This window comes from Solea solea, chromosome 19 (assembly GCF_958295425.1).
Source record: "Solea solea chromosome 19, fSolSol10.1, whole genome shotgun sequence".
Taxonomy (NCBI): domain Eukaryota; kingdom Metazoa; phylum Chordata; class Actinopteri; order Pleuronectiformes; family Soleidae; genus Solea; species Solea solea.
Window position 1 is genome coordinate 7,399,893 of NC_081152.1, and position 13,645 is coordinate 7,413,537.

Here is a 13,645-nt window from a genome sequence, read left to right on the forward strand (position 1 = left end):
AAATGTATCGCATACTTGTAAGTGGAAGGCTTTTATATTACTTTACAGTACACAAGTCATGCAAATGAGAGAGCATCCATACTTCTCTTCCCAACCCAATTTGGAGGCACAGACGTTTATGATTTAGTGGAAAATCAGTCGCTGAGTAAAGAGGCCTGCATATAAATGGATGTCATAAGTCTGGCAAAAGATGGAAGCTAACCTATTTAATTGTCTTTCAAGGACAGTGCTTTTATAACTGTGGCTCACTGGCTGACACAGAAATCAGCACCAGCTGGTTTTTTTCTGTGCCAAAACTGTTTCAGCAGGGACATTCATTTATGATGATGGGACACCCCAGGCTCTTTCCAAAACCAAAAGGAAGGGCACGCAGGGACAAATCAAAGAAGGCTTAAGTTTGGCAAGGGAAATCAGAGTCTGAGTGCTAAAAACAGACCAACTACAAACAGTCCAGCATTATCTGAGCAGCAGCAGCTTAACACACACTAAAGTCTCAACCTGTATCTGTAGGTGTGCTTTACAGTACGCAGGAAACACCGCATTTTATAGGTAAACGTTCACTCGCACAGAGGAAGAGAGAAACCCTAAGAGGCACAAACACCGTGTAGGATACCATAAATTATCCAAGGACCCGTGTCTGATTGGCTGAGCATGCAATCTCAGCTGGATGGGCTGAGATCTAGTTGCCAGGGCAACAGTCGGGATCCTCCCTGTCCCAGCCCTATTTTCTCCAAGCGAGACGATCCATGATAGATGTTTGTTTAACAAGCGCCATAAACACCTTACTCGTCAAGACGCCTGCATGTCTAGCAATTATGTTTCCACGTTCATTCGTCTACATAGGTGATATGGTGATAATTCACATCCCAGTAGTAAATCATGGGTGCAGAAAGAACAAAAATAATAATAATGAACCTGATCCCCACATGTATTTATGAACCTATTGAAAAGTTTTTTCCAGTAAAAGGTTGAACTTCGAATGTATAAAGAGCAAATGCAGCAGCACTCTTCTCTGAGGGTGCAAGTCCTCGATTATATAATGGTTTATAGGCCACTGGGTTCACCAACTGGTGGCAGTGTGTATTTCTCACTGAGAACTGTCTCTTACTTTCAATGAAAATGTTGGCTTACATGTCTTTCCACTTGAAATTAGAACCAAAAACATTGACTGATGAGCATCAAATTCTTGGGCAGAAATGCTTTTAATTATCACTTTACACACAAGATTTTATGCAGTTAGTTGACAGTTAGACACAGAAAGCTTAAACTGATTTGGTGTGAAACAACAGTGAGTCATAACTCCATGACAGAGGTTTTGGTCATTTTCATGACCACATTGAGGGATGTCGCGTATGGGACTAAATTATTAAGACAGGTGTATTTTTGTCTACCCCTCACCTCACTGCTGTATGATCATAAATGTTATTAAACTGGATTTTTTTCAATGTCATTGTCAGTAATAATAATAATAATAATAATAATAATAATGATAATACAATAATAATAATAATACAAAGAAGTAAAATAAAATGGCTTTTTTTCAGCCAGACAATACTGAAATGAGTCATAAACAAGTGAGCGCCAAACTCATCCTGTTAAAACTGCGATGAGACAGCACCATCTGCTGGTCACAATATGAACGCCTTTTTCTAAACCAGCGGTGTTGATCAGAAATAAAATGCTAATCATGTTTAAGGCGAAGACAAAAAATTTAAAAAATATATTAAAATGAATAAGTAGGGGAAATTATTAAAAAACATGTGGTAATTTTAATTTAATATTTTGAAGATTGATAATGACCTGCGGTACCTCCATGGCGCTGCCATGTTGGATGATACCAACTGAGAACAGCGTAGCACAAATTTAATAATTAATAATCAGATATGTTGTGTTGGTTCAATTAAAATGGTACATGGAAATGTACATTTCAAAATTTCGTTTTAACTGTAGCTGATCATAGTAGACATACGTTCATGTTTTAAAACTTTATACGTTTCAAAACCTCCCCTTCGTTTTCAATGACATGGTACAGGCAAGTATGGCGCTGATGGGAGTTGGAAAATGTTGTCGTCTGTTACTACGCCAACGTTCTAAAGCTGCTTTTTTAAATGTCGCACAGCCAGGATGGATTGAAAGCAGCGAAGGAGGTAAAACGGTGGCAACTCTTTCACACGTTGTCTTGTCTGAGACACAAATGTTTATTTAAAGTGACTGCGTTACAGACAGGGAGAAGCTACATTAGCAACTTGTGACGAACCTACATGTGTACAAAACTACTCTACAGTCACAGAGTATATACTGCACATTGCATTATAATGTGTAGTATACCTGCCTGTAGTTAGGTTTTCTATGTTTATCCTTGACATCTTAAACTATTTGTGATGCAGTGCTATGCTGTGTGACATGTGTATTATGTCACATGTTCACCTCTTAATGTAATGTCTGCCATAATATAAGATAATATTGCTAATATATACTTACGTGTTATATATATCTATATTAAGATACACCTTCAATATATCTGCTAAATAATATATGATCTTTTTTATTTTTGTTGGAATATATTATAAACGAGGGATTAATAAAGTTACAACTAATCTAATCTAATCAATCAAATAAAACCATTTGTATTGATGTTGTGTTATTTGACCTAACAGCCAGATCCAGCCAAATCAATCATTTGTTAGTGATCCACACTTATATCCAGGAGTCTTTTTCTTAAAATAACTCGATTTTCATTCATTTCAGGTGGTTTTCTAGACCGTGATGAAATTGACCTGGAATTGTACCACCACATTTTATAATACCTCAAAACAGCTGCATTTGTGTAATAACTGGCATCTAAAAATGTATTGTCTCTGCAGCTAAAAGGCATCTGTTGTCAGAAGATGTTATCAAACTACAAGACTTTCAGCAGAGAAAGCTGGCTGTAGCTCACCTTGCTACGGGATCACAAGGTGGAATAGTTCTTGTTACCATCACTAAACTGCAGTAAAATGTTTGAAGCCACAATACAATTTTTTTTTTTGTACTATTTTTGTCTTTGTTTTAAAGGAAACTTTGTTGAGCTGTTCAATGAGAAGCTACAAAAAAAGGATCTGATACTGAGAGATGAGTTGAAGCTTCTCCTTCACCTGTGCCAGTCTGCAGATGACATGGTGATAGCCAGAGATGCCATCCACAGGTAAAGTACCAAATAATCATGTGACTTTCACACGATAAAAAGAAGAAAATCGGATTATGACCTCTCCACAGCACACCAACAAAATATGTGTCTTCAACTAAGTCAAGTTTCGCAATGCTGTAAACATGATCCTTTTACTTTACACCCACAGGTATCATGCTGAGAACCAAAACTTTGCTTTTGGAGAGTTCAGATTTGGTCCCATCTTTGTGAGACTGTGCTATGAGCTGGGTTTGGAGGACATGGCTTTTGCTGCGCTTACAGATAAGGTAAGATATTACAGCAGCCATTTCTTCGGCTATGGACAAAGTGTGTTAAATTATGTCAAATTTGTGAGAAATTAATACAAATAATGACATTTTCTTCCACAGCAAATGAAAGGGTTTTTTAACGATGCAACATCCTTTAACATCACCGTAGATATGTTATTCATGAAAGGCTCTTATGAAAGTAAGTGAGAGATGAATCTTCTTGAGTTTGTTCTATTATTACTGTTGGTACAATATAAGTATAATATTGCAATCATTGGCTGTTGCAGATGCTCTAGAGGTGTTAAGAACCATGAGGAACCAAAATATACCATTCAACAAAGAGACACATATACTGGCAGCTGGCACCTGCTATAAACTGGTAACCTTTCAATGATTTGACTTGAAGTTTTAGTGAAAAGGTGTTCATTGTTGACCGATATCCTGTTTTTATGTTGGTTAGAACACAACAGAGTCCTACAGAATCTGCACTTCTCTAATAGAAGAGGGACAAACCAACGGATCCATCCCCAGACGAGCTTATGGCTTTGCTATAGCATTAGCACTCAAGCAGGTCAGTTATATCATGCTCTGTTATCATTTGGTCATGCATTAAGTTGTGAGCACTGTTTCACCATCATTCATCATCTGTTTTCTCTTTCTTTATTGTTCTAGAATGACATCGACAATGCAAAGTCACTGTTTTCACAAATTATGAGCACAGACAACAGATTATTCCAAAATCTAAACGTAAGAATGCACCACATAACTGTGTTATCCATGTTTTGCTGTGAGGGTTCAGTTATTAATGTTTTTGTTTGTTTTATTGTGATTTAGATTTTGACACTAACCATGTCAGGAGCAGTACCAGATGCCATTTATAAGCTGACTGCATCCTTGCTGCCTAGAAGCCCTGCTTTTGTCAAGAAACCTGAATTTTCACAGGAGGTGGTAAGTTTTATCCCTTAATATTTGCTCAGTAACACAAAAGCTTCTTATACTTGCAACAATAAGTCAAGCAATGATGAGATAGCTGAGATGCAGTAATTTAAATGATGATACTTTGTTTGTTGATCAGAATGGTCATGAAATAATACTCAAAAGTATAAGGCAAAAGAAATTGGGATGAACAAACTGGTGTGATAGAGTGGACTCTGTAATCTCTTGTGACCTCTTTCATAGCTGGATTTGCTGCGTTTGCGGAGTGAGGGTGGACCACATCTGATGGAAGTAAAACGGATAGTGGCTCAATTTGAACAAGCTGGTCAGGTGACTCAGCAGACCCTTGACCACATGCTTTGCCACACACCCTCAGGGAAGAGGAAACCAGCACCAATAACGGAGGAAAGGCGGTTCAGCCGAAGGACTCATAGGCCCCTACATACGATTTTGCTGTCAGAATGAGAAAGACTGCTTCAAGAGTTGAAGCTGGTCACTTTGTGACTTTGTTAAAATACTTCAGTTACCTACCTCTTGTTTGTTTGATTTTTTTAGTCCCCATCAAGCCAATGAGACATCTCTTGATAAGTATTTTGTGCAGATGACAGGTGATTTGGGAAGCATGTTGTTTATGAAAGTGTGAATGAGTGATTAAAGCTGAGTTGGATATTTAATAATGGGAGTATGTCATTTGTTTTACTTCAGTGTGTGAATATCATTTAACCTCTATGGTATTGTCCTTCATTTTGTGCCTTTCAAATATTACAATTACATTCAAAAACATAATGCAAATGTTTCAAACTGGAATTACACATTTAATTTGCATGACTTGCAACACGAACGGAATCAGTTAAATTAGTGTATTCTAATGTCACATTTGCATTTAATAATTTATATATACATATTTTTTTATGCTCTTAAAATGCAGGGTAATTGTGAGATATTGTGATCGGAAATGACAATATACCCCTTTGTTGCAGCTTACATTATCTTTAAGGTTAAGTTTTTCTTTTGTCCAGGTTGTTATCATATAGAAATATTACACTGGGTCATTAGATAAAGGATAAATGTACAATTGAACTACAGAAGACTTGTTGTAGTTGAAGATTAACGAAAGATGAATTGTTTCGCTTTAGTTTTTACATTTTGAATGAATAACCAGAATAAATTATAATTTATATTATTTGACTTATCGATGGTTTTAAACTCGGTTAAAGTGAGACAGCTCCGGGATTTAAGACACTATTGTGATGTGGTAACTGCTGCCTCACAGCTGCTGCTGATGTAAACAAACCGTGACGCACATGAAATCTATCCCACAATGCACCGCTCATGTTTGACGAGCAGCCAGGGAGGCGAACGACATAAAGAAGACTCGGGGATCAAACAAATTGCTTTTATAAAAGTGTGAGGTCATTAATTAACAGGAAGCGAGACGAGCCTTGCTGTAGTTATTGTACAGTTTTGTTAAAGGTGTGCTGCACAGATGCCGCGGCGCTTCTTAGCATCAGCTAGCCTGTTAGCTGGCGCTGACTGACGGTGCGAAGCTGCTGGGAATATCAGAAAGAGACAAAGGAGATACTTGATTTAAATAACACTTTAAGGGTTTTTAGTGCGGTTGACATTACTGTAAGGCTTGTTCGTGAGAAACTAATAGTTGGTTTGTTGAGACTAGCTAACTTAACAAAGCCATTGTTGGGTGGATTTGGGCTGGCATCTGTAAATACTGACATTAGCCAACAGCTAGACACACACAATGAGCTCTGAAGAGGCTGCAGTGACCAATAAAGCCACCCCGGAGGATGATGGCATGACATGGTGGTACCGATGGCTCTGCAAAATAGCAGGGGTTTTGGGAGGAATATGTAAGTAGATGTTAAAGTCGATGTCTTATGTGAACTGTGTAAAAATGTTTGCTGTACATGTGAATACAACTGTTGAGTCAGGTTTCTGTGATGGTGGGGCTTGTGCTCTTTTCTATGATCAGACCTTAACTGATTAATGGATTAAACAAATCAGTTAATGTGTTTATTGTTCTTGTTGTTTTGTCCATAAAATGTCCTCAAACCAAAAAGGGTGCTCATGCTACTGTCACAGAGGACCAAATAAACAATATCATATAATTACATTTTAGGAACCACAATCACAAAACATACTCTGGTTAATCTATCACAATAGTTGAGGAGTGATTCGTTCATAAATAACTATTAGTCAATCTTTTTTTAGCCCTACTTTTCAGCTTTCAAGAGTGACAGCATCACATTTTGCACTTAAACATGTGTTTGATGGTGTACGCACTTCATTTCATCTACTCAATCAGGCTAAACAAAAGATTTGCCTCAGCCTATTGTCTCCATCACTGCAGCAGCTACAGGGCACCGCCTGTTTGTCTGGTTTAATAGTAGTGCCACCACAGCCTGTCATTCCCACGTTAAAACAGTATCATATGATGAACACACACTGGCCACAGCAGGTACTGTGACATCTTCCCTGAAGAGTCCAGCGTGAGAGAGAGAAAGATGATTTTTACTGATCAGTTTGCAGATTTCCTGCAACACTGCAGCCACCCTGCCTCTCCCCCTGTCACAGTGACACCAGAGTACCGCTGCCCGTATCACATTAACCACCTGGGCCACTGCATATTCAATGGGCTCTGTATTATTAAGGAGGCTGGATAGTCTCAATGAGCATGATACACTGCGTAGTTCCTCTACTGTTAGTGGCACTGTAGATGGTTCAGGCATATTTATCATCACCAATCTCTCGCTTTAGTGGTTTGCCTTTGAAACAGTAGCTGTGCTGGGTATCAAACCCCAAGACTTTTGTGGTATTGAATATAGAAAAATGTGTTATCATACCAAAGGAGTTAATCTCATCGAGCCAATAAACATATAGCATGCTCTTTGACCGCAATGTAAAAGTACTTGTTTTAACATGTGAGGATGGTGCTTGTTTAATGAATTAATATGTATGTTGAGAAGATCTAAAGTGACACAACAAATTAAAGGAAACACTTGCAAGTGCACGGAATAAATATGAGAGCAGAAAATTGAATGCAAAAAGACAAATCTGACCTCCTAAAACTAAATAATTTCACAGTAATGTGTAAAATAGGTTTTTGTTTTTGTCAAGTGTCAGTCTGCATTGTTAGTGATACTGATATATACTTTCCGGAATGCAGTTCTGATATTTGTCTTTTCTTCAAATCTTGCAGCCTGTGCCATCGCAGGAGTGTGGAACTGCGTCACTGTGAACCCTTTAAACATTGCTGCTGGGGTGTGGATGGTGTAAGTCAAATTACTGTTTGTTATTCTTTATAATCAACATTATTAAGGAAGTGAAGTCACGCTGTTTGTGTCATTTTAAGAATACGGTTATACAGTAAAAGTGTTGGTTGGTTAGTGAAACCTGACTATGAAACTATGAACAGGACTTGTTGTGTTGCTCTGTTACATGTGTCAACCTACCACATTAATTATAATAATATGTTAGACTTAGATTATTTTTTAACACAGTTTGTTTCATTTTGATTATTTATTTGTATGTACACTATTATCTTTCATGGACGGTCAGCAGTAGTCTCATGTAGCCATGCAGCCACAGCTACAGTGCTGCTCGAATGTCGAAGAGAATATTTTGGTGCCAAAGGCTGCAGTGATTTATTGTTGATTTTAATCAAGGGTTTTCAGATTGTAATGTAAAAGAAAACCAATTTGCTGTTGTTCACTGTTATATATAACACTTAAATGTTTGCTGTAAGGGACTGTTAGTTGAACAAAACTACTATTGAAGACTTACTGTGAAATGGCCACTCATAATGGACCTCTTAGCTACATTTTTTTAATAACATCCAGTTCCTCTGATTTCAGATAAAAATAAATGAGTATTAGAGTATGAGTAGCTCTGAATTCACTATACGGCTTCACTATAGAAATGTTCTTGGTTGTTGTTTGACAACAAACAACAAGCATAAACAATACAACCAAAGTCATTTAATGATCACAGTGGCAGCATGATGTTTCTCCTATTTAACATCTGTTTAGATCCGTCCACATCTCCATCACTGACACCACAGCTGTACAGAATTAAGGATGAAAATGCACATGTGGATTCAGGACACTGTGTTTCTCTTCTCTACTCCTGTTTCCAGGTTGACTGCCTTTGTCCTCTTCCTGTGTGAAGTCCCCTTCTGTTGCCAGTTTGTGGAGTTTGCAAATGCAGTCGCAGCCCGAGCAGACAAGCTCAGACCATGGCAGAAAGCCCTTTTCTACTGCGGGTAAGAACAATCGGAGACTTTCCTCATGTTTGTAAACATTTCATAAGATGTCGGACACGCTTTTGGGAATGAGGTTGTTTTATCAACAGCAGGCGTGTCAAACATACGGCCCAGGGGCCAGAACCGGCCCGCCAGAGGGTCCAATCCGGCCCGCAGGATGAATTTGTTAGAATTTCACACTAGGATTACAATCTAAACGTAATGTCAAATACCATATTTTTCTCTTCCAGATACCTGTGACTAAATGTTTGTGCCTTTTTAGATCCAGTGTAATGTGTAAATAGTACATTTAGCCACGATATTGTTGAAATTGCGCTTATATTTCTCAAGAAATTTCCTGTTTTGTAAAAAATATTCTTCATTAAATGTAAAACAAAGCAAAGTTATTATGCTATTATTTTACTATTTTTACTGGTCCGGCCCACTTGAGATCAAATTGTGCTGTATGTGGCCCCTGAACAAAAATGAGTTTGACACCCCTGATCTACAGCATGTACTTGCTGTGATCTCACTGTTGTTTTTGTCTCTTGTTGGGTTTTCCAGGTTGGCTTTGTTTCCCGTAGCCTTGAAGTTCTCCTTCACGACCTTGTTTGGTAACGCCATCGCCTTTGCTACAGGGGTTTTGTACGGCCTCGCCTCCTTGGGCAAAAAGTAAGCTGTTTGGTAGTTGTTGTCAACTTATAATCATGTATATCAAACTGACTGTCTGATTTTACTTGTGTAACAGACTTTTTTCTAGAGAATACTACAATAGGTTCATTAGTGTCATTTTTGTATGTGAAAATACATAAATACAAATCAAAGGACTTTAAAACCAAACCAAATTTTACATTATTTAAGTATCGTTTTTATGTGTTGACGTTTTAATTGCTCTGACTCTAAAAATATCTTATGATATCTCACCCATAACACTAAAATTATTATAACAGACTCCCATATTAAATACATTATAATCCGCTAATATGATTTTTGTTTTGTGTGACAGTTGTAACAATTTTAATCAGCCTTTTTAACTAATGCACATTAATGTTTGACAAACTCACCTTTTGAAATAACATTGTGTTTAACATTCCTATCTTCTCCTGTCATACCTGCAATTTCTTTGTATCCGCTCACCTTTCCCTCCTCATTATGCTCAATTACCATCCCTCCTTCGCATCCCGCCTTCCCTTTCTCTCTCTCTCTCTCTCTTTCTCTCTCAGGGGAGATGCAGTGACTTATGCCAGACTGCAGCATAACAAACAAGGCGATGAAGAGAGAATGGCAGGAACAGCAAACGGTGCTCCAGAGTGAGGCATCCAAACTCCGCCCTCTCTTATTTCTAGTATTTCAGTTTTTTTCTTTAGTTCCTGCCCTCCACCCATCCATCCATTTTCTCTCACTATCATTTCTGTCACTACAACAAAGGAACTGAATTCATATTTAAATTGTGGTGTTCCTGTTACCCTGAACTATTAAAATTTCAGTCCATGATTTGGTACCTGGTGGGTAAAAATCCACTCTCTTCTTCACTTTATATCCTAGATTTTACATTTTGTGAATGTTTTACTGAGTTTGTATTTATTTAGTCCCTTTGTTATGTGTTGCTGCATTTGGTCGTAAACCAATAATGCAGGAAAAAAAAGGTTGTAGCCCCAGAACCTTTTTAGGAAATCTGAGCAAAAACCAATGTGATTTCTTTTTTAAAATGTAGATGATTAACTTCAGGTGAGTCATGGCGACTGTGAGGCTGTGATTCAGAGTTGTATGACTTGGCAGGTAGAAGGGAGATTCAAATAATAAATCATGTGGTTCAGATTTAAGCGTCGCCACACCTAAAATATTGAATTTGATGCCAGCTTTTCAGTTTGTTTTAAACCTTAAACTATTGCACACAAACCCACTCTTGAATTCTTGTGTTTACAGCACAGTGGAAGCAGCCAAACAGAAAAATAAATCTATTCAAGTCAATTGAGGTCATGGTGGAAACAGCTATGAGAAATGTTACATTTATATGTGCGGCTGACAGTTTCTTTTTTTTAACTGCATACAAATCAAGAGCCATTTGAACTGAGTGTGTATTTGTTTTAACTATTATTAATGTGACGAAAACTTACCAGGTTTCCAGTTGTGTACAAGTGACTTTTAGTAGATGAGGCTTTTGATTTTAGGAATTTCCTTTGATTCATTAAACTGATTCACACTTAGAGATGTGTTATTCGACTGGAAAACCCTCAGGCTATGTGCCTAAGAGATACATCTAGATGCAACAAGTCTTAAGAACAAATACAAACTGTTTTGTTTTATTATTACACCCATTGCATACAACTCTGAACAGCAGCCTGAATGTGTTCATGAACATTTATGGGCATTAGGGATGTTTTTAGCATGAGAGAATGTATCAGAAATACCCAAAGATTTAAAAAAAAGAAAAGAAAAAAGTCATTTTGTTTTATTTGTATTTGGTTGAAGCGCTACTGGACTGAACATTTGTCGTCATTGATAAATTGGGGATTTCTTTAAAAGCTTTCAGTGCATGGGTCTGCTTGTTTACGTACGGTTGCTCATGTTGGAGCAGCTGGTAGAGTTATGGCTGCAGATTTGTGGTGCGTTGTGTACTGGGAGAACTGGAAAGTGCGCTTACTTTATCTACTGTCCTATTTAAAATGTGTTGGTACTTTTTTTTTTTTTTCATTTTAAAATATGTATTTTTTTGTGTTTATTTTGAGTCTTAATTGGTACATTGCTCTACCAAAATTCATTCGATTTTAATGAGGGGAAGTGAGTTGATTCAGGGACTAATTGGTCTGTATCCCACACAATCATCAGAGCCACAGCTTGCCTTTGTCATTCAAATGAGGTGAGCGGTGGTTTGCAGTAAACGGTTTGTGTTTAGTGTTGTTTTGTTGCCTTGCCTCTGTTGTATTGTGGGTGAAAAGGATGCTTTGGTGTAATAATTCTTTACACGTACCTCTTACAGCTGTTCCTAACTTACGTCTGTTACTGGCTGGTCAGTGACGGGGTGGATTGTTCACACAGCACCCACCAGCTCTCAGGTGTCATACTTGACGATGCACAATACTCAGATACAGTTAATACAGTGGTGTATGTTTTCTGTTAATCAGCATGACTCTCTGAGCCAATGGAAAAACATTTATAAAGCATTTAAACATTCACAACCAGTGCTCACAAAAGGTTAAACACTAAGTCAAAGCCAGCAATATGCTACAGTCTGACACCCTCACACACACGATTGTAACACAAGATGTCAAAACACTTGTTTCTTTTTGTCCATCCACCTGTTTGGTTTTAATTTAACTGCAGTGATGTGCTTAAAAATTGTTGATGTTCATGTGCAGGTGTGTCTTCTGCTGTGAGGGTTATGTGTATAATGTGTGTTCTGACGTGAATCATCCTCCTGATATGAATTGGTGAATTAAACAAATCTGCTACTACTAGCATTGTGTTACTTCTTGTGCTTTGGTTTTACGAATATGTACAGTGCGTGGTTTCAGTTTTCCACATTTACATTACATTTACTTCAGTCGTGTAAGGTATATCTTGAATTTGAGAAAATGTGCCCTTCGACAGATGGATGACGACTTTACTCTGCATATATTACTCCATTTAATAACAAGGCTGAAAAAACACAACTGTGAATTCTTTTTTTCTGTCTTTTGATGCTTAAAAAGCTTGCATATCAAAGTGGATTTTGTAGCCTCTACAAGTAAGCTGAAGCTGCCTCGGAGAAAAGTCATCCATGAAACAATTGTTGTTGTTTTTTTTGCATGAATGGCACCTGAAAATGTAACTGGGCTCTTGTAGTAAAAATCCTTCAGGATTCATACATATATTAGAACTAGTGAGAAACCAGCAGGGGGCACTGTGACACAATCTTGTAATATGTTTTAAACCATTCAGTGGATTAATTAATGTACTGTTATTTGTACTATTACAAAGAGGGAATGAGGTGGATGTTTGATAAAGGCTGACAATTAAAGTATAGCCATTTCCAGTTCAGTCTCTTTAATGATGAAAGGTGGTGTAAATCAAACTCACCATAAAGCCTTGAATGACATTTTCCCCCTTTTTGAATAAATAAGGTACCCCGCCTTTCACCCTTTGTCAGCTGGGATTGGCACCAGCATCCCCCTGCGACCCTCATGTGGAGGATTAAGTGGTAGAAGATGGATGGATGGAAGAACAAATAAGGTTTATGTGGTGAACTTTACCATTGATTGCCATCCTGATTCTGGACTGAAGTTATGATAAGAAGTTTTCAGTGTTGAGAAAACATGTCTTTGGCCATAACCATAAGAGTCCACATAAGAGTCCTGCAATTAATAAAATGATGTAAATGAGAGAACCATTGACACACAATGCAGATTAAGCCTATCAGCTCCACATGACTCACAACACAAAGAAGTGCCCACAGTTTCAAAGGTGAATTCTACTTTAAAAACACCCAGTCGGTCAGCAGTTTCACGGGATAGACTCTCATTGCCTCTGTGCTGCTGCTGTATACACACAAACAGTCCCTCAGTCGGGTCTGATAGTTTTGCTTATATTCAGGATTCAGAAGGACACAGCATACAAATAATATCTCAGTCAGTGCGTTTACATGCACAGTTTAATCGAGCTAAGGCCGTAGTCCGACTAAGACAGATAATCAGACTTGCAGTGAACGGCAAGATGGATCGTGCTGTGGTTCTGTATGTTTCGCACCTGTCATACAGTTTATACGTTGTCTCCTTCTACTTCCGGGTCAAAGACCGGGGAGGAAATGTTGGTGCATGCACAGAACACCAAGTCTGACTCCAGTCCGACTAAGTGTATACATGCAGGAGTAATCAGACTATGAATCGAATTATCCGAGTATGTTAGTCCGACTAAGACTTGATCGATTTGTTTACATGACATTAAGGAAACCAAATCGCTGTCCTAGGCTGACTATTAACATGCATGCATGCATGTAAAGACTGTTTCTGTTTGCAAAGAACAAACAGAGGCAGAATAATA

The 13,645-nt window shown here is 37.9% G+C and overlaps 2 protein-coding genes across 3 annotated transcripts; both read left to right on the forward strand.

The window, feature by feature from the left end:
- Positions 1-2,036: 2,036 nt before the first annotated feature.
- Positions 2,037-5,048, forward strand: ptcd2 (pentatricopeptide repeat domain 2). Of its 2 annotated transcripts, none has more exons than XM_058617506.1 (10): positions 2,037-2,147; positions 2,865-2,957; positions 3,055-3,184; positions 3,336-3,453; positions 3,556-3,634; positions 3,723-3,814; positions 3,896-4,006; positions 4,108-4,182; positions 4,270-4,383; positions 4,615-5,048. In XM_058617506.1, the coding sequence occupies exons 1-10, from the start codon at positions 2,039-2,041 to the stop codon at positions 4,834-4,836; spliced, it is 1,143 nt and encodes a 380-aa protein (XP_058473489.1). In that variant the 5' UTR covers positions 2,037-2,038; the 3' UTR covers positions 4,837-5,048. The 2 variants fall into 2 exon arrangements, with proteins under 2 accessions (XP_058473489.1, XP_058473490.1); XM_058617507.1 differs by having other exon boundaries at positions 4,270-4,380.
- Positions 5,049-5,684: 636 nt separating this feature from the next.
- On the forward strand, positions 5,685-12,084 carry cacfd1 (calcium channel flower domain containing 1). The gene is made up of 5 exons (XM_058618089.1): positions 5,685-6,236; positions 7,586-7,658; positions 8,522-8,647; positions 9,191-9,298; positions 9,850-12,084. The coding sequence occupies exons 1-5, from the start codon at positions 6,128-6,130 to the stop codon at positions 9,938-9,940; spliced, it is 507 nt and encodes a 168-aa protein (XP_058474072.1). The 5' UTR covers positions 5,685-6,127; the 3' UTR covers positions 9,941-12,084.
- Positions 12,085-13,645: the final 1,561 nt, after the last annotated feature.